This window comes from Cyphomyrmex costatus, unplaced genomic scaffold, assembly GCF_001594065.2.
Source record: "Cyphomyrmex costatus isolate MS0001 unplaced genomic scaffold, Ccosl1.0 scaffold883, whole genome shotgun sequence".
Classification (NCBI taxonomy): Eukaryota; Metazoa; Arthropoda; class Insecta; order Hymenoptera; family Formicidae; genus Cyphomyrmex; species Cyphomyrmex costatus.
The window spans coordinates 36,192-50,480 of NW_017280467.1; the positions used below are offsets into that span (position 1 = coordinate 36,192).

General features: G+C 38.5%; 1 protein-coding gene across 5 annotated transcripts in view; it reads left to right on the forward strand.

Annotated features, from left to right (window-relative positions):
* LOC108781723 (superoxide dismutase [Cu-Zn], chloroplastic) overlaps nucleotides 1–13,807 on the forward strand; it is a 38,084-nt gene extending 24,277 nt beyond the window's left edge. For 3 of the 5 annotated variants that reach the window (XM_018549788.1, XM_018549789.1, XM_018549791.1), the window contains 3 exons: nucleotides 6,147–6,232; nucleotides 9,297–9,506; nucleotides 13,362–13,806. In XM_018549788.1, the coding sequence (XP_018405290.1) occupies nucleotides 6,167–6,232; nucleotides 9,297–9,506; nucleotides 13,362–13,616 (531 nt within the window). In that variant the 5' untranslated portion in view covers nucleotides 6,147–6,166 and the 3' untranslated portion in view covers nucleotides 13,617–13,806. Of the gene's footprint in view, nucleotides 1–1,141; nucleotides 1,231–5,989; nucleotides 6,071–6,146; nucleotides 6,233–9,296; nucleotides 9,507–13,361 lie in introns of those variants that run through there. The other 2 variants (XM_018549790.1, XM_018549787.1) reach the window with 2 other exon arrangements.
* The last annotated feature ends 482 nt before the right edge of the window (nucleotides 13,808–14,289 follow it).

The following is a 14,289-nucleotide window of genomic DNA, read 5'->3' on the forward strand; positions in this document are numbered from 1 at the left end:
ACACACACACACACACACACACGGGCGGGTGCAAGGGGGCGGTCTTCGGCCACCCCCCCGCACCCACACCGTCACAGAGGTCTGCCCCGACAGTACAATCACAGCAATAGTACAATCGTAGAAGTCGTGTGCCTCTGTGCAGGGGGGGGGGGGTAAAAGTTACTTCGCGTGGAAAGTTCAACGTTTCTGAACAGGGAAAGGTGTAGAATAGGACTTCATATTATACATGTATAGCAGAAATAATACGTTAATTTTGAAACTTTTTTTGTTAATAACTTTTTAACGAGTTAGGTCCGACGGTTAAAACTTCCTCAAGGTCACTCAGGGTCATGACCTTGACAACATATGTCAAGATCAAGGTCATTGGGGGAGGCTCCCCTAATCTACATTTTTACCCTTGTTTTAATTGTTTGTTAATTTTTTATACTTAATAGCTGACTTTTCTTTACTTTCGATCTGTCAATCGCATGGTGAACAATGTTATGTTACGGAGATGGATACTTAAGATTAATCAAATAATTTACTTTCAAGAATTATGTGATCACTTCTGAAGAAGGCGCAATCTAAGAGCTGAAACGTTAAGTAGTATTTAGAATTTATATTCATTATTAATGTATAGAATTGTATCTCGGAATTCTCAATACAATTTTGACGTATAATTGTTACAAATTTTTTAAATTTTTCAACAACTTTAAATATATACTGCATTATTGAGTTACACGCATCTTCAATGCAATGTTAGAGATCTAGCATCTACAGCACGGTTGAAGGCTTTATATATATAGAATTACCATACGATGTGATAACATTTCCGTTTGATATTTTCCAATAATAAGTGAATAAACCTCCTGTGGTATGGCCTCTAATGGTGTTAATTGCACGTATTTTTCAACGTCCTAACGCAGATCTATTATTGTATGCCACGTACCTTCAATCTTCATAGTCCGGGAGGTGATGATACTAAAATGGTCATGATTTGTTACCGCTTGAAATCGTCATAATTCGTTATTTATTAGGTAAACATGAAGGAAACGCAAGTATGGCAAACCTCCCGCGGTTTTAAAATTGATAGCGTGTGATTGAAATTGTTAAAAATTTTTAATTTTTTTCTAATATGTTACCTGCTGGCATATGTTTCTAGTGATAGTTTACGTCAAAAAAAAACCAATCGGAAGTCACGTGCCATACCGTTTCTGTGGATCGAAGGGGCCGTCAAATCAAGCTAAAGTGGTAAATTTTTTAGTGAAAAAAAAAGGTTTGTTACCGGCTGTTTTTTTGTACGTTACTTATTTTCACTACGAAACATACAAAAATACACATGCAATACCGTTTGAGTGAGCCTACTTTTAATAAAACGTTTAAAATTCGACATGTTAGGACGAGCATAGCGACCTCTTAGGCCCACTAGTGTTCGTGACATAATGTGACATTTAAATATCACATTATGTCACGAACACTAGACATGAATACTTACAATTCTGTACAACTAATATTCATAGCATTGTTCCAGGCAGCACAATAACTATGTTATATTAGATTTCTTTGATAAGGATCCAAACCGAGGATCGAAACGTTAGAAGAGAAAAATTGTACATTTTATAATAAATATATCGTATCATCACACATCAACATCCTGTGTACATGACTTGACAAGGCAATTTCACTACCTCAGATTTTTATCGCACGAGTCAACTGGTATTTCTTTCATTATAAATGACATAAGTTGCTTTCCATTTACTCCGATTCTCAGATAATTCTCACTTGTGACGTCATAACTCAGTTAAATGTTCCTTTTGCATTCTGAGAAATGAGGTTCAACTGAGTTTTCCTAGCAAACTGCACAAGATCGAGACCGTGTGCTTTATTGAATCTCGTAGACTCACTTTAAAGGTGAGGTTATAAACCTAGGTATTGTTATTTGTTAATTTTACCAAAGTAAGCAGGTAGTGGCGTCATTAATCTGAGTATTTCATACCCAGCTCACTTCAGACTCAGTTTTACTTGTGTGTAATAAATGGAAAGCAACTATAGTGAGATTATGACACACTCTCGCAAAACAATAATTTCGTCCTGTTAACTTATACTTTTGCAGTAAAACTTAAGTTTTTTTTATAGTAAAGACTCCAAAGAATATTTTAGTATATAAGAAAGTTGATTTATTTATTTTTAATATATTTAAAACTTGAAAAAACTTAACTATAACCATAATACCCCGGGTTCCCCTACATTGTGTAACAGTGGGGGATAGTTGTCTATAGCGCGGGACGGGCGCGAGCGCACGAGCGAAGCGAGTTTTTCATTACAAGTGCTCGTCGTAATGTGCCGAAATGTTTTTGCGCAGAAGAGTGGGGTTAGAGAAATAACTCAAGGAATTGGGCAGGTTGTAACGATGCCCCCCTAAAAAAGCATCGTTCCTATGGTGCCATCGAAAAAGGGGCAATGCGCCTGTAGATATATTAAATAATAATTCGCAGAGACAGCAGCCGCCGAAACCGCCAGTCTCGTCGGAAGATGCCGACCGTCGCCGGGGACCGCCGATCGGAAATCTTCTCTTCCACGAGAAGCCGATCGGCGGAAAATATCGAAGCCGACCGGAGGATCGCGAACGAGACTGGCGGTTCTGTATAAAATACCGCGTCGACTACGCGCCACGCGGCGCGGCCTTTTTGCCTTTACCAGCTTTCCGATCCAGAACACTTTCCGAATCACCAGCTCTTATTCAGTGCTCCGAGACCGCTTTCCGCGACTCGCTCGTTCCGACGAACCTAGGGGGTAGGGCGTACCCTGCCTCCACCGGGCGTTCTCGGCCGCCGGACAACCGCTACAGTTATTCCTCCGAACCTCCGCACACTCTTTTCCTATCCCGAATATTCCCGTCCCGATAATCAACATTCGAAAGGGGGTAGGGCGCTCTCTGCCTCCGCCGGGTGTTCTCGGCCGCTGATTATCGGATCCATGGTATAAAGACAAGGGTATGCTCGTTCTGTGTCAGACCACTGCGCATTCCCACCACTTTTTGTTCTTGCTTACGTCATACTCGTGTAAAGTAAATGTAGAGGAAGCTCGTGTGACGTAAGCAAGAACAAATTCCCTGGATTGTCCCTATCTGAAATATGCGCAAGAGCATACCCTTGTATTTATACCATGATCGGATTCTTTTCCTCTGCACGACCATCTTCGAAATACGCGTCGCGCCGCGAGTTTCATTTGCTGGCGTATACCCGCGTTCCGCCGCGTTGACAAACACCGCCTCGCACGATCCGCGCCGCGAATCAGCCGAACGCCGAAAAAACGAGCGACGTCACTAGTTCCGCCTCGCCGTACGAATCTCCGACACCGTCGACCGCCGAATTTCGTACACCCGGCAGCTACTGACGCCTCGCGACTCGCTCTGTAAATAATTCGCGCATTTAGAAATAAGTATTGCTGTACTGTCCGCGTCCGTCCGACTATTTTGTTTTATCTTTGTAATTACTCGCGTTTCCGTCCTTCTACTATATCGCGTCATTTTCATATGTTATTCTTCTGTGTACATTATTATTATTTCTTTATATCGTCTTTGTAATAAATCGTGATTGTTCTACTCAACCATTACTTTATATTTCTTTTGTTGTTTCTCCGAACATTTCCGTGTCTCCGATCCGACGCGAATACTCCTCCTGCCGAACTTTTTGTGCGACACGCAGTAAATTTCACCGACGAGCTAGACCGCGCATAAAATCAGGTTGTTACAAGGTATTGGCTATTTCCCGCACACAAAAGCGTTGAGGTATAGGGCACACTACGTGCACGCGTAATGAAAAGAATTTTTCATTACAAGTGCTCGTCGTAATGTGCCTATACCGCAACGTTTTTGCGCAGAAGAGTGGGGTAGAGAAATAACTCAACGGCTTGAGGTAATGGCTATTTCCCGCACGCAAAAGCGTTGCGGTATAGGGCACATTACGTGCACGCGTGATGAAAATACAATAGCCTCGACTGCCTCGGTTGTCTTCATAGACATAGTATCTCTAGACTGAACATTCGAGGAATGAGGGTAGACCCTGCGTAGAAAACCGATTTTGGTTTCTGCTTTCTCTCTCGTTTCGCGCATGCATCTACTAGAGAGAGAGGATCGAAAAAGGTGATGGAAGAAAATACAGTACCGGAATTGTCGTGACTCTTGCCGGTGAGGTCATTTACAATTTAGACTAGCTAGTAATGTAACGCTCACTTCTCCCAGTAGCTGTACAAGAAAAATTAGCTAACAGCTAGACATAAAATGTTACACAGTCATGACGTAGAAAATCATAGCTAGCTACTAGACAATAATGTTCTTCTAGCAGCTGTATAAGAAAAATTATCTAGTAGCTGTTTATTCTACTAAAAACAGAAACTAAATACGAAAAAAAAAACATTTCTTCGATTAGATTTTTTAACATTATACTTTCTACATAATTTCTAAAGATAATTTTTATTAATTACAACAAATATAGAGAAATAGAGCAATGAGCCAATAAATTAAGTTAAAAATCTTTTTAAATTAATGTAATACCAGGTGTACGTGTATGAAATGCGGATTCTTTAAAAAAAAACACGTTAAATTGGGAAGAATGATAAAAAGTGGTTTATTCAAAGTATGCTTCACTGCTAGTTACACATTTTTTCCCATCTTTCTGGTAATTTATAAATACCACGCCAGTAAAAATTTTCCCCTTTTGCCGCGAACCATTCATCGAGCCATTTTTTCACATCTTCGTACGAACCAAAGCGCTGCTCAGCAAGTGCGTAACCCATCGATGCAAACAAGTGGTAATCGGAAGGAGCCAAGTCTGGTGAGTAAGCCGCATGGACTAGCACTTCCCAGCTGAGTGTTTCCAACGTATCGCGAACCGGTTTTGCCGTATGTGATGGAGCATTGTCATGGAGAAATATGATCTTGTGCCTTTTTCGATATTGTGGTCGTTTTTCGAGTAGCGAACGGTTCAAATCGATCAATTGTTGTTGGTAGCGTTTGGTATTAATCGTTTCAGCAGGCTCTAACAGCTCATAATAGACCACACCCTTCTGGTCCCATCAAACACAGAGCATCGTCTTCTTGCCAAAATGATTCGCTCTTACGGTCGATGTGGATGGTGTACCTGGGTCTACCCACGATTTTTTACGCTTAGGATTCTCAAAATATATCCACTTTTCATCCCCAGTAACGATACGATGCAAAAACGACATTCTTTTGTATGGTTCGAGCAAAATTTCACATGTGTTTTTGCGTCTCTCCATCTGCCTATCGTTCAACTCATGTGGTATCCATCTGCCGACCTTCTGAATCATTCCCATCTCTCGTAGGCGATTGGAAACAGCTTCTTGACTAACGCTCAATTGCTCTGCTAGTTGTTTTTGTGAATCGTCTTCGTCCAACAATGCTTGCAATTTTACATTTTGGTGCCTTTTTGGCTGTTTTCTGTGTTCCTTGTCTACAACATCGAAATCACCACTTTTGAAACGCCGAAACCATCGTTCACACGTATCTTGCGATGGAGCATGTTCACCATAAGCTTCTCGAAATAATCGGTATGATTCAACAACAGTTTTCTTCAAATAAAAAAAAAAAAATAATGCTGTCCGCGAGTGCTCTTTATTTGGCATAAATTTCGACATATTGAACACAGTAAAACAATACTATGCAAACACTTTTTCACTTATTTATCACTTATGCGCGTTTAACACTTGTTGATGGCACAACAAAATGGCATATACGTCAAATCTTTACACTACACACTGCATTGGTGCACCATCTGTTGTCTCAAATCCGCACTTCATACTTCTACACCTGGTATATTGCAAAGAACATCACGTAATTATGGCGTTTCCTCCCAGTTTCCACTACTGGACTCATCAGTAAGGCATTGTAATGGAAGTCTACTCGCTTTGCTCGTGCGCTCGCGCCCGTCGCTCAATAAACAACTAATCCCCACTCGTTACACAATGTACTATTTCCTGCTTCTTTACTAAGAACTTGCAAATTATTATTGCAACATTGCATCTAGTGATTGCTCTTCTAAAGATAGCGACAGTTCCAGATAAAATATGTGTACGTAGCAAGAAAATATTATGTGTATATGTAGCTTTGATATGTCATCAGTCTTTTTTTGTTATTTTAATTACAGCTAAAAGCCCAATACGCACGATGAATCGAATGATTGCATTACTAGCAGCAGCAGTAATTGCTGTTACAGCTACACACGCGGAAGAGGTACGTTCAATAATTTCAATTCATTATTAATAATTCAAATATTGCATATATTAATCAGTTTCTGTAATAATAAATAAATCATCGATTTTCCAATCTGTACTCTGTTCAACAAGAGAATGACCTGCGCATCGAAGATGGCGTAGCGGACAGAGTGGGAATGTATTCAGTATCATATACGTAGATATGTAAATAAGGTATACTCGAACTAGACATGTCAATATTGAGCAAAAATATCGACTATATATATGTATATACAGGGTGGCCGAAATTAACCGCTAAATATTTCATGCGTGAATAGAACATACGTACTATACTGACAATGAGTCGAAAAGTCCTGTACCATTTTGCGATTGCAGTAATAGTTAACGAGATATTAATTTTTAAAGATTGCCCCGAATACGTGCGTCCGTCAAGCCGTTCTGGAGACACAAGCGGTCGAAAAGTGATAATTTTTATGAAAAATTAAGAAGCGTCTTGTTCTTCTTTTTCTCCTTCTCCTTCTTCTCTGTCCGCATTCAAGGCCATTAAAACTTTTTAACATCCTCACCTTTCACTCGCACTTCCACTATCTTCGACCCACCGAACCTCCTCCCCCTCCCCCACAATCAACCCCTACCACTCCTCTCTTTCGCCGTATTTCACTCTCTTTCGTTATATAATATTTTTAAATCATTTTTTTATATATTTGTGATATATTTGTACTCTAAAAAGTAAATGATATCCGAACAAAATCATATCATAAAAATGAAAAGTTCAAGCCATGTTCAAAAAAAGATATTCAAAAATTTAAACCTTTTATCTAATAATGATATTACCATGAAAAGTAACTGATATATTGTTAATTAAAGGTGCCAGTACAAAGTAAACATTTATAAATTGTATATGTAACTTTCGGCCGATTTTCGAATCGCCTCCGCCTTCCGCTGTCTAATAATAATATATTACCATGAAAGTAACTGATATATTATCAATTAAAGATACCAATACAAAGTGAATGAATATATTCAGATGTTTTAAAACTATCTATATTCATTCCGAATGAATAGACATTTTATTGAATATATCGCACAATGAATAAATTCCGAAAAAAAACTCCTCTTTATTTTAGAGTTTACGAACGAAAATACATAATACTTGATATTTGACCATTTGATGGAGGAAACTAGGAAAGACTCCGTTTATTCACAGACCCAATCCCTATTTCCTATTACAAATTACAAACGATAAATAGAACTCCTTTCTTCATGTCACAATGTACGGATTACCGAATACATCCAAAATTCTTCAAAGTATTCATAAAAATAGAGAATGAATATAAAAAATATTTAGTTAATACTTTATTCATAATTTATAATTCGATATTTTTATTTCGAGCAGCAAAAAATATCGAATATTCGATATTATCGAATAACGATAAACATACCTAGCTCGGATCCAGGGTTAGAAACAAACACTGTAATCCAGTCACTTTAGAACAAAAAAAGGGCATATATATACAAAAATTTCGACTAAGCTATAAATTGCTAAACACCTTCATTTATCACTTATGCGCGTTTGATACTTGTTGATGGCACAACAAAATGGCATATACGTCAAATCTTTATACTGCACACTGCATTGGTGCACTATCTGTAGTCTCAAATCTACACTTCATACTTGTACATCTGGTAATAATCTGATGTCATCCGGCAGCTCGTATAAAAGATTAAAAAGTTGTAGTATAGCACTGAGGAGAGAGAGGCTTCTGTGGGCGGAGACCTGCGCGAAACGAACGAGTTTTCGTTCTATGAGAGGTCATTCTCTCGTTGAACTGAGTATATCTTAATACAAAGAATAGGGAGAAGAAGAATGGAAGGCTAGAGACTCTAGCGACCAGCGAAATTGCGCGCCATCTAACACTTGGAGTGTTAACTGTTTGGTCGGCCATGTTTAGATATGAAATGTTAAGTTCTAGGTTCAAAAGATACTGGAAAGTTGTTTCTTTGGTATGAGATGTAGTATGCTTTGACTTTTAGAGGACACACACGACACAACCATCGTTGTATCCTTTTTGATATTCAACGAATGATAAAGATAGAATGATGTTTGTCGAGTGTGTCTTCTAAAAGGAAAGCATTCGTAAAAATAGGCGAATATTGGCGTGCCTCTGGTATAGCAACCAAAAGCAACCGTGGTTGAGGCTATCTTTGTCTTCTGATACCTGAAAACGAAGACAGCCTTAGTCGCGGTTACTTTTGATTGCTATACCAAAGGTACGCCAAAATTCGCCTAATATTAATCATTCATGTGGTCCATCGTTGTATGCAATAAAGCGTGTTATTTATTTTACGTGTGCGTGCATGTGTGCGCGCGTGTGTATGTGTGCGCGCGCATATTCAGTTATGTTAGGTTGGGTACATGTTGCGTGCGTCCTCTGCCACTTCGAAAGTGTACTATAGCCTAAAAATGAGGGTCGTTTCTTAACATGGGTTGTATATGGAGTCTTCCATTCTTCTTCTCCCTATTCTTTGATCATAACATATGAGGAATTATTATCGTGACAAGCGTTGATTATTATAATTAGTAATATAATATAGTTTTAAATTGGACAGCAGTCATTATGCGACATTCGCTCATGAAGATTGTAATGCAATAAGTAAACTAGAGAATGTACAGTATAAATGCTTATATAAATTTCATCTTCGAATCTGTTAACCAATGTAAAACTTAAAGAATATTTTGAAAATATTTCGATGGTTATAATTAATTTTATCAATAGGACAAATATAGTATAATTTTGCTTTTCCTTTTATATTTTCTTACTCCAGTGGTATTTTTACTTAATTTTGAATTCTTAAAATATTTAGGTAACATTAGAAATAGAAAGTAAATATTAAAAATGAGGACTCAAAGGAAAGTTAATCGAATTCGAAGATTAAGAGCCTTTAAAAGATATGGTACTTAACTTTTTCTAAAAATAACGAAATTTTATTTCAATTAGGTAAAAATGTTTTATATTTTTTGAAAGCACGACAAACTGTTACTATTAGTATTTATATTGATTGTATTAAATCGATTTAATTAGGAATTAGTGGCGGTTGTTCGCCTAATATCATTTTCCTCAAAAAACGTCACGGGTAACTTGAAGATTGTTCAAACTCCTTTGAATGGACCCGTTTCTATCACTGGCAAGATCTCCGGACTCACAGAGGGGCCACACGGTTTTCATGTGCATGAGAAGGGAGATTTGAGTGAGGGTTGCAAATCTGCAGGAGCACACTTCAACCCCGAGAATGTGAGCATCTATAGCAGCTTTCCTTTATATAATTTTCTTATTAATTGCGATGCATAATAATTAATTTAGAATTAATTGGCTGCTACAGTTTTGGCCATAAACATAAAGCACTTTCAATTTATTGAATTTTCTTAGAAATGGTAATGAAAAGAGGATTAATAAAATATTAAGATTTTATAAAAATAAATATTCTTTTTTAATAAGATTCTTTTAAATTTACCTTTTGTTAGATATAGAAAGTTTATTTTAATTTATAGAGGTATATTTTATACTTTAAGATTAAGATTTATTTCTTTTCTTATATAGGATGTCCCAAAATTTACCAAATTTCGTGGACAGGTAGGAGCGGACTAAACTGAGACTAAACTAAAAGTCCTGTAACATCAGGAGACGCGGTAGTGTCTCCGGCCATGTTTAAAAACTGAAAGACACTACAAATCTCTTATCCCGAGCCACCAAAGTCCATTTTTGGGGGTGCATAACTACTAAAATATAAAAAATTTTGGTAAATATCTAGAAAAGGGGAGCCCCCCCGATGATCTTGACCTTGACATATGTTGTCAAGGTCATGACCCTGAGTGACCTCCCGCAGGTTTTAGGTGGCGGTCGCTGTCCGTTAAAAAGTTATGATCAAAAAAAGTTTGAAAAATTACGTTTTATTTCTATTGTACAGTGTGACTTCCAAGCGAAGCGATTCTCATCCCACTTTCCTTGATGCTTTGCTCCTCGGTATATTTTGATTACATTCAATCAATGCAAGGTTACTATTGTGCTATGTTCACAATCAGTACTGTTTCTCACTTTGTGCTGTAACGATGTTACTTCACGAATTTATTCATCTAACACATAATTTTCGAAATCTTATTGATTATTTGGATGAAAAAAAAATGATACGTCCGAAAACGCAATGCAGCACTGCTTCCTTCATGCTCTGTGACCTCTTGCGCATGCGTTTAGCCACGAAATTTAAAATCATATTAAAAAATGAATTAGTTACTCGTATTATTTCAGCTATATATGTATGATATTAAGTACTATTGGTAATTATACAGAATAGCTGTCTCAGCTCAATTATAGAAGTCGTATGTGTAGATACAGTAGGTTCCGCCCCCCTGCGGGGGGCTCCACGACTGTTAAAATTAACCTAACCCAACCCATTCAGTGGTGTGAGATAGCTCTTGTTTCGCGTAGAAAGTAGAATCTCACGTGCAACAGTACAGGCATGTGACTTTCTATGCGAAAACACTTCCATGATTGTACTATTGCACGTGGGTTTCGACTTTCTACGCGAAACGAGAGCTATCTCACACCACTGAATGGGTTGGGTTAGGTTATTTTTAACAGTCGTGGAGCCCCTCGCAGGGGGGCGGAACCTACTGTATCTACACATACGACTTCTATAATTATACTGTTGTACGTGGGTTTCGACTTTCTACGCGAAACGAGAGCTATATCACACCACTGAATGGGTTGGGTTAGGTTATTTTTAACAGTCGTGGAGCCCCTCGCAGGGGGGCGGAACCTACTGTATCTACACATACGACTTCTATAATTATATTGTTGCACGTCGGTTTCGACTTTCTACGCGAAACGAGAGCTATCTCACATCACTAAATTCATTTTTTAATATGATTTTTAATTTCGTGGCTAAACGCATGCGCAAAAGGTCACAGAGAATGAAGGAAGCAGTGCTACATAGTCGGTATGACAGATTTCCTAACCTGAATAGTCGTCAACTTCAACGCTTAATATCTCGGTTCGTAGGGCAGAGCGACACTTTTTTCTGCCAGATTCTTTCGTTTCATGCAAAAACGCGTCGAATAAACTTAATTTTATCGATTTTGTAGAGGAGCGGGGTATTCTTTACCTTTACCCTTGATATTTTACACACACACACACACGCGTACACGCACACGCGCACGCGCACACACGAACACACACACACACACACACACACACACTAGCAGGTGCAAGGAGGTGGTCTTCGGCCACCCCCCGCATCCACACCGTCGACAGAGGTCTGCCTCGACAGTACAATCATAGCAACAGTATAGTCGTAGAAGTCGTGTTCCCCTTTGCAGGGGGTTGGGGGAGGTGAGAGTTACTTCGCGTGGAAAGTTTAACGTTTCTAAACAGAAGGAGATGTAAAATAGTACTTGTTATAATCCATATATGGCAGAAATGATACGTTAATTTTGAAACTTTTTTGTTAATAACTTTTTAACGGACAGTGACCGCCACCTAAAACCTGCGGGAGGTTACTCAGGGTCATGACCTTGAGAACATATGTCAAGGTCAAGATCATCGGGGGGGGCTCCCCTTTTCTAGATATTTACCAAAATTTTGAATCAAACGTTATATGTCCTGAAAGGTGGCATCGCCACGAGTAATTTGAGCCAAAAAATTTTTAATCAGTCAAGGAGATACAAGCGGTCGAAAAGTGGTGATTTTAATGAAAAATTAAGAAACGTCTCCTTCTTCTTCTTCTTCTCTGTCCGCATTCAAGGCCATTAAAACTTTTTAACTTCCTCTCTCATCTTTCACTCGCACCTCCACCATTTTTGGTCTACCGGACCTCCTCCCCCCGCCCCTCCCCCTTTCCCCACCAACCCTCTCTTTCGCCGTATTTCACTCTTTTTCGTTATTACAACTTGTTAACATTCTCTCTCACCTTTCACTCGCACCTCCACTATCTTCGACCCACCGGACCTCCTCCCCCCGCTCCTCCCTCTCCCCCATCACCCACCCCACCATCCCTCTCTTTCGCCGTATTTAACTCTCTTTCGTTATATAACATTTATTTGTCATGTATTTGTACTCCAAAAAGTAAATGATATCCGAACCAAATCATATTATAAAAATGAAAAGTTTAAGCCATGTTCAAAAAAGGACACCCTAAAATTTAATCCTTTTTATCTAATAATAAGATACTACCATGAAAAGTAACTGATATGTTATTAATTAATGGTGCCAGTACAAAATGAACATACATAAAGTGTATGCAACTTTCAGCCGATTTTCGAACCGCCTCCGCCTTCCGCTGTCCTCCTCACCTCCCCGCCCCGCACGCGTTCCAAATACCGAACGATGCTCGAGCGACATTTGATCTGCGCGCGGGGCGGTGAGGTGAGGGGGACAGCGGAAGGCAGAGGCGATTAGAAATTCGGCCGAAAGTTGCATACACGTTTTATGTATGTTCACTTTGTACTGGCACTATTAGTTAATAACATACCAGTTACTTTTCATGGTAATATACATTATTATTAGATAAAAAGGTTTAAATTTTTGAGTGTTTTTATAATTTTCGCAATAGTTAACGTGATGTTAATGTCTCAAGATGACCGTATACGTGCTTGGCGCTCGGGGAATAGAGTCTGCCTGACAAACGCCCCGCGCTACGTACACCATCGCGAGCATCTTATAAACGTCTGACTCGGATGGCACGCTTGCCGTTTCCAGGCCATCGCCGCTCTCCACGACCCGCACACCGAACTACCAATGGGTATACGTATACTTGGAAATAGTAAGCCGGGCGGACGTACATACGTATTCGGTAATCTTTAGACATTAATATCTCGTTAACTATTGCGAAAATTATAAAATAGTACAAGACTTTCCGTCTCAGTTTAGTCTGATCTACCTGTCTACGATATTTGTCAGGTGAATTTCGATATATATACACACTATAGACATACTGTAGTATAACTTTTTGAAAAATGTTTACATTTAATAAAATTTTATCTCTTGTCGTTCTTATTTTATAATAAAGTTCTGTTTTTTTTTTTAGTTTTTCTACTTTATATAGTCTTTTATTAATACTACTTTTTCAATTAATTCGTGCTATTAACTTGTTAGAATACCCACGGTGCCCCAGAAGACACCGTCAGACATGTCGGCGATTTAGGAAATATCGTGGCCAATACTGAGGGAGAAGCGATAATAAATATCACTGACAATATCATCTCGCTGACAGGATCGAATAGCATCATTGGACGGTCCATAGTAGTACATTCTGACGAAGACGATCTTGGGAAGAGCAATCATTCCCTTTCTTTGACAACCGGAAATTCTGGCGATCGTTGGGCCTGTGGTGTCATTGGCATCGAGTAGGTTCACAAATATATTTTTGTCATTTTTATTTTGAAATATATTTTGTCATTTTTTTTGTGTTTTTAACAATATAGTATATTATGTGACTTAGAATATAAAATAAAACCAAATAAAGAGCATACAGCCACAGCGCTAGTTATTATGAGCAGGCATGGGAGCTGGTCACTTTTCTCACTTTTTTAGAAACATCTCACTTTTCCTCACTTTTCTATAAAAAAAAAACTCACTTTTTTCACTATTTTTCTATAGATTTGCGGTTGCGGTTTGATTTATACTTACAACGCTTACAAAATATTTCATATCTTTGCCATTTCATCCTTGTTGTTTATCAATGTAAAACAAGGAAGAATGACGCTCATGAGCGTATAGGCATGAATCGGACTGTATCTCTTGTGATTTGATGAACTGCAATATTCCTAGCACAATAGACCAATCATTGGCCGTATTCGGGGAGAGCGCTGTTATTAGCGCTATTTGTCATGCTTTATCGTATACATTAGATGTAAAACAAGGATAGAATAGTCGCATTCAGCAAACTTAGGGGCTGCGCAGAATAAAAGGAACAGGGAACGAAGAACAGAGAATAAGAATTTCAACCTATCAGAAATCATGTACTATGGAATACACACTGTTTATTCCACAGTATATGATTTCTGATAGGTTGAAATTCTTA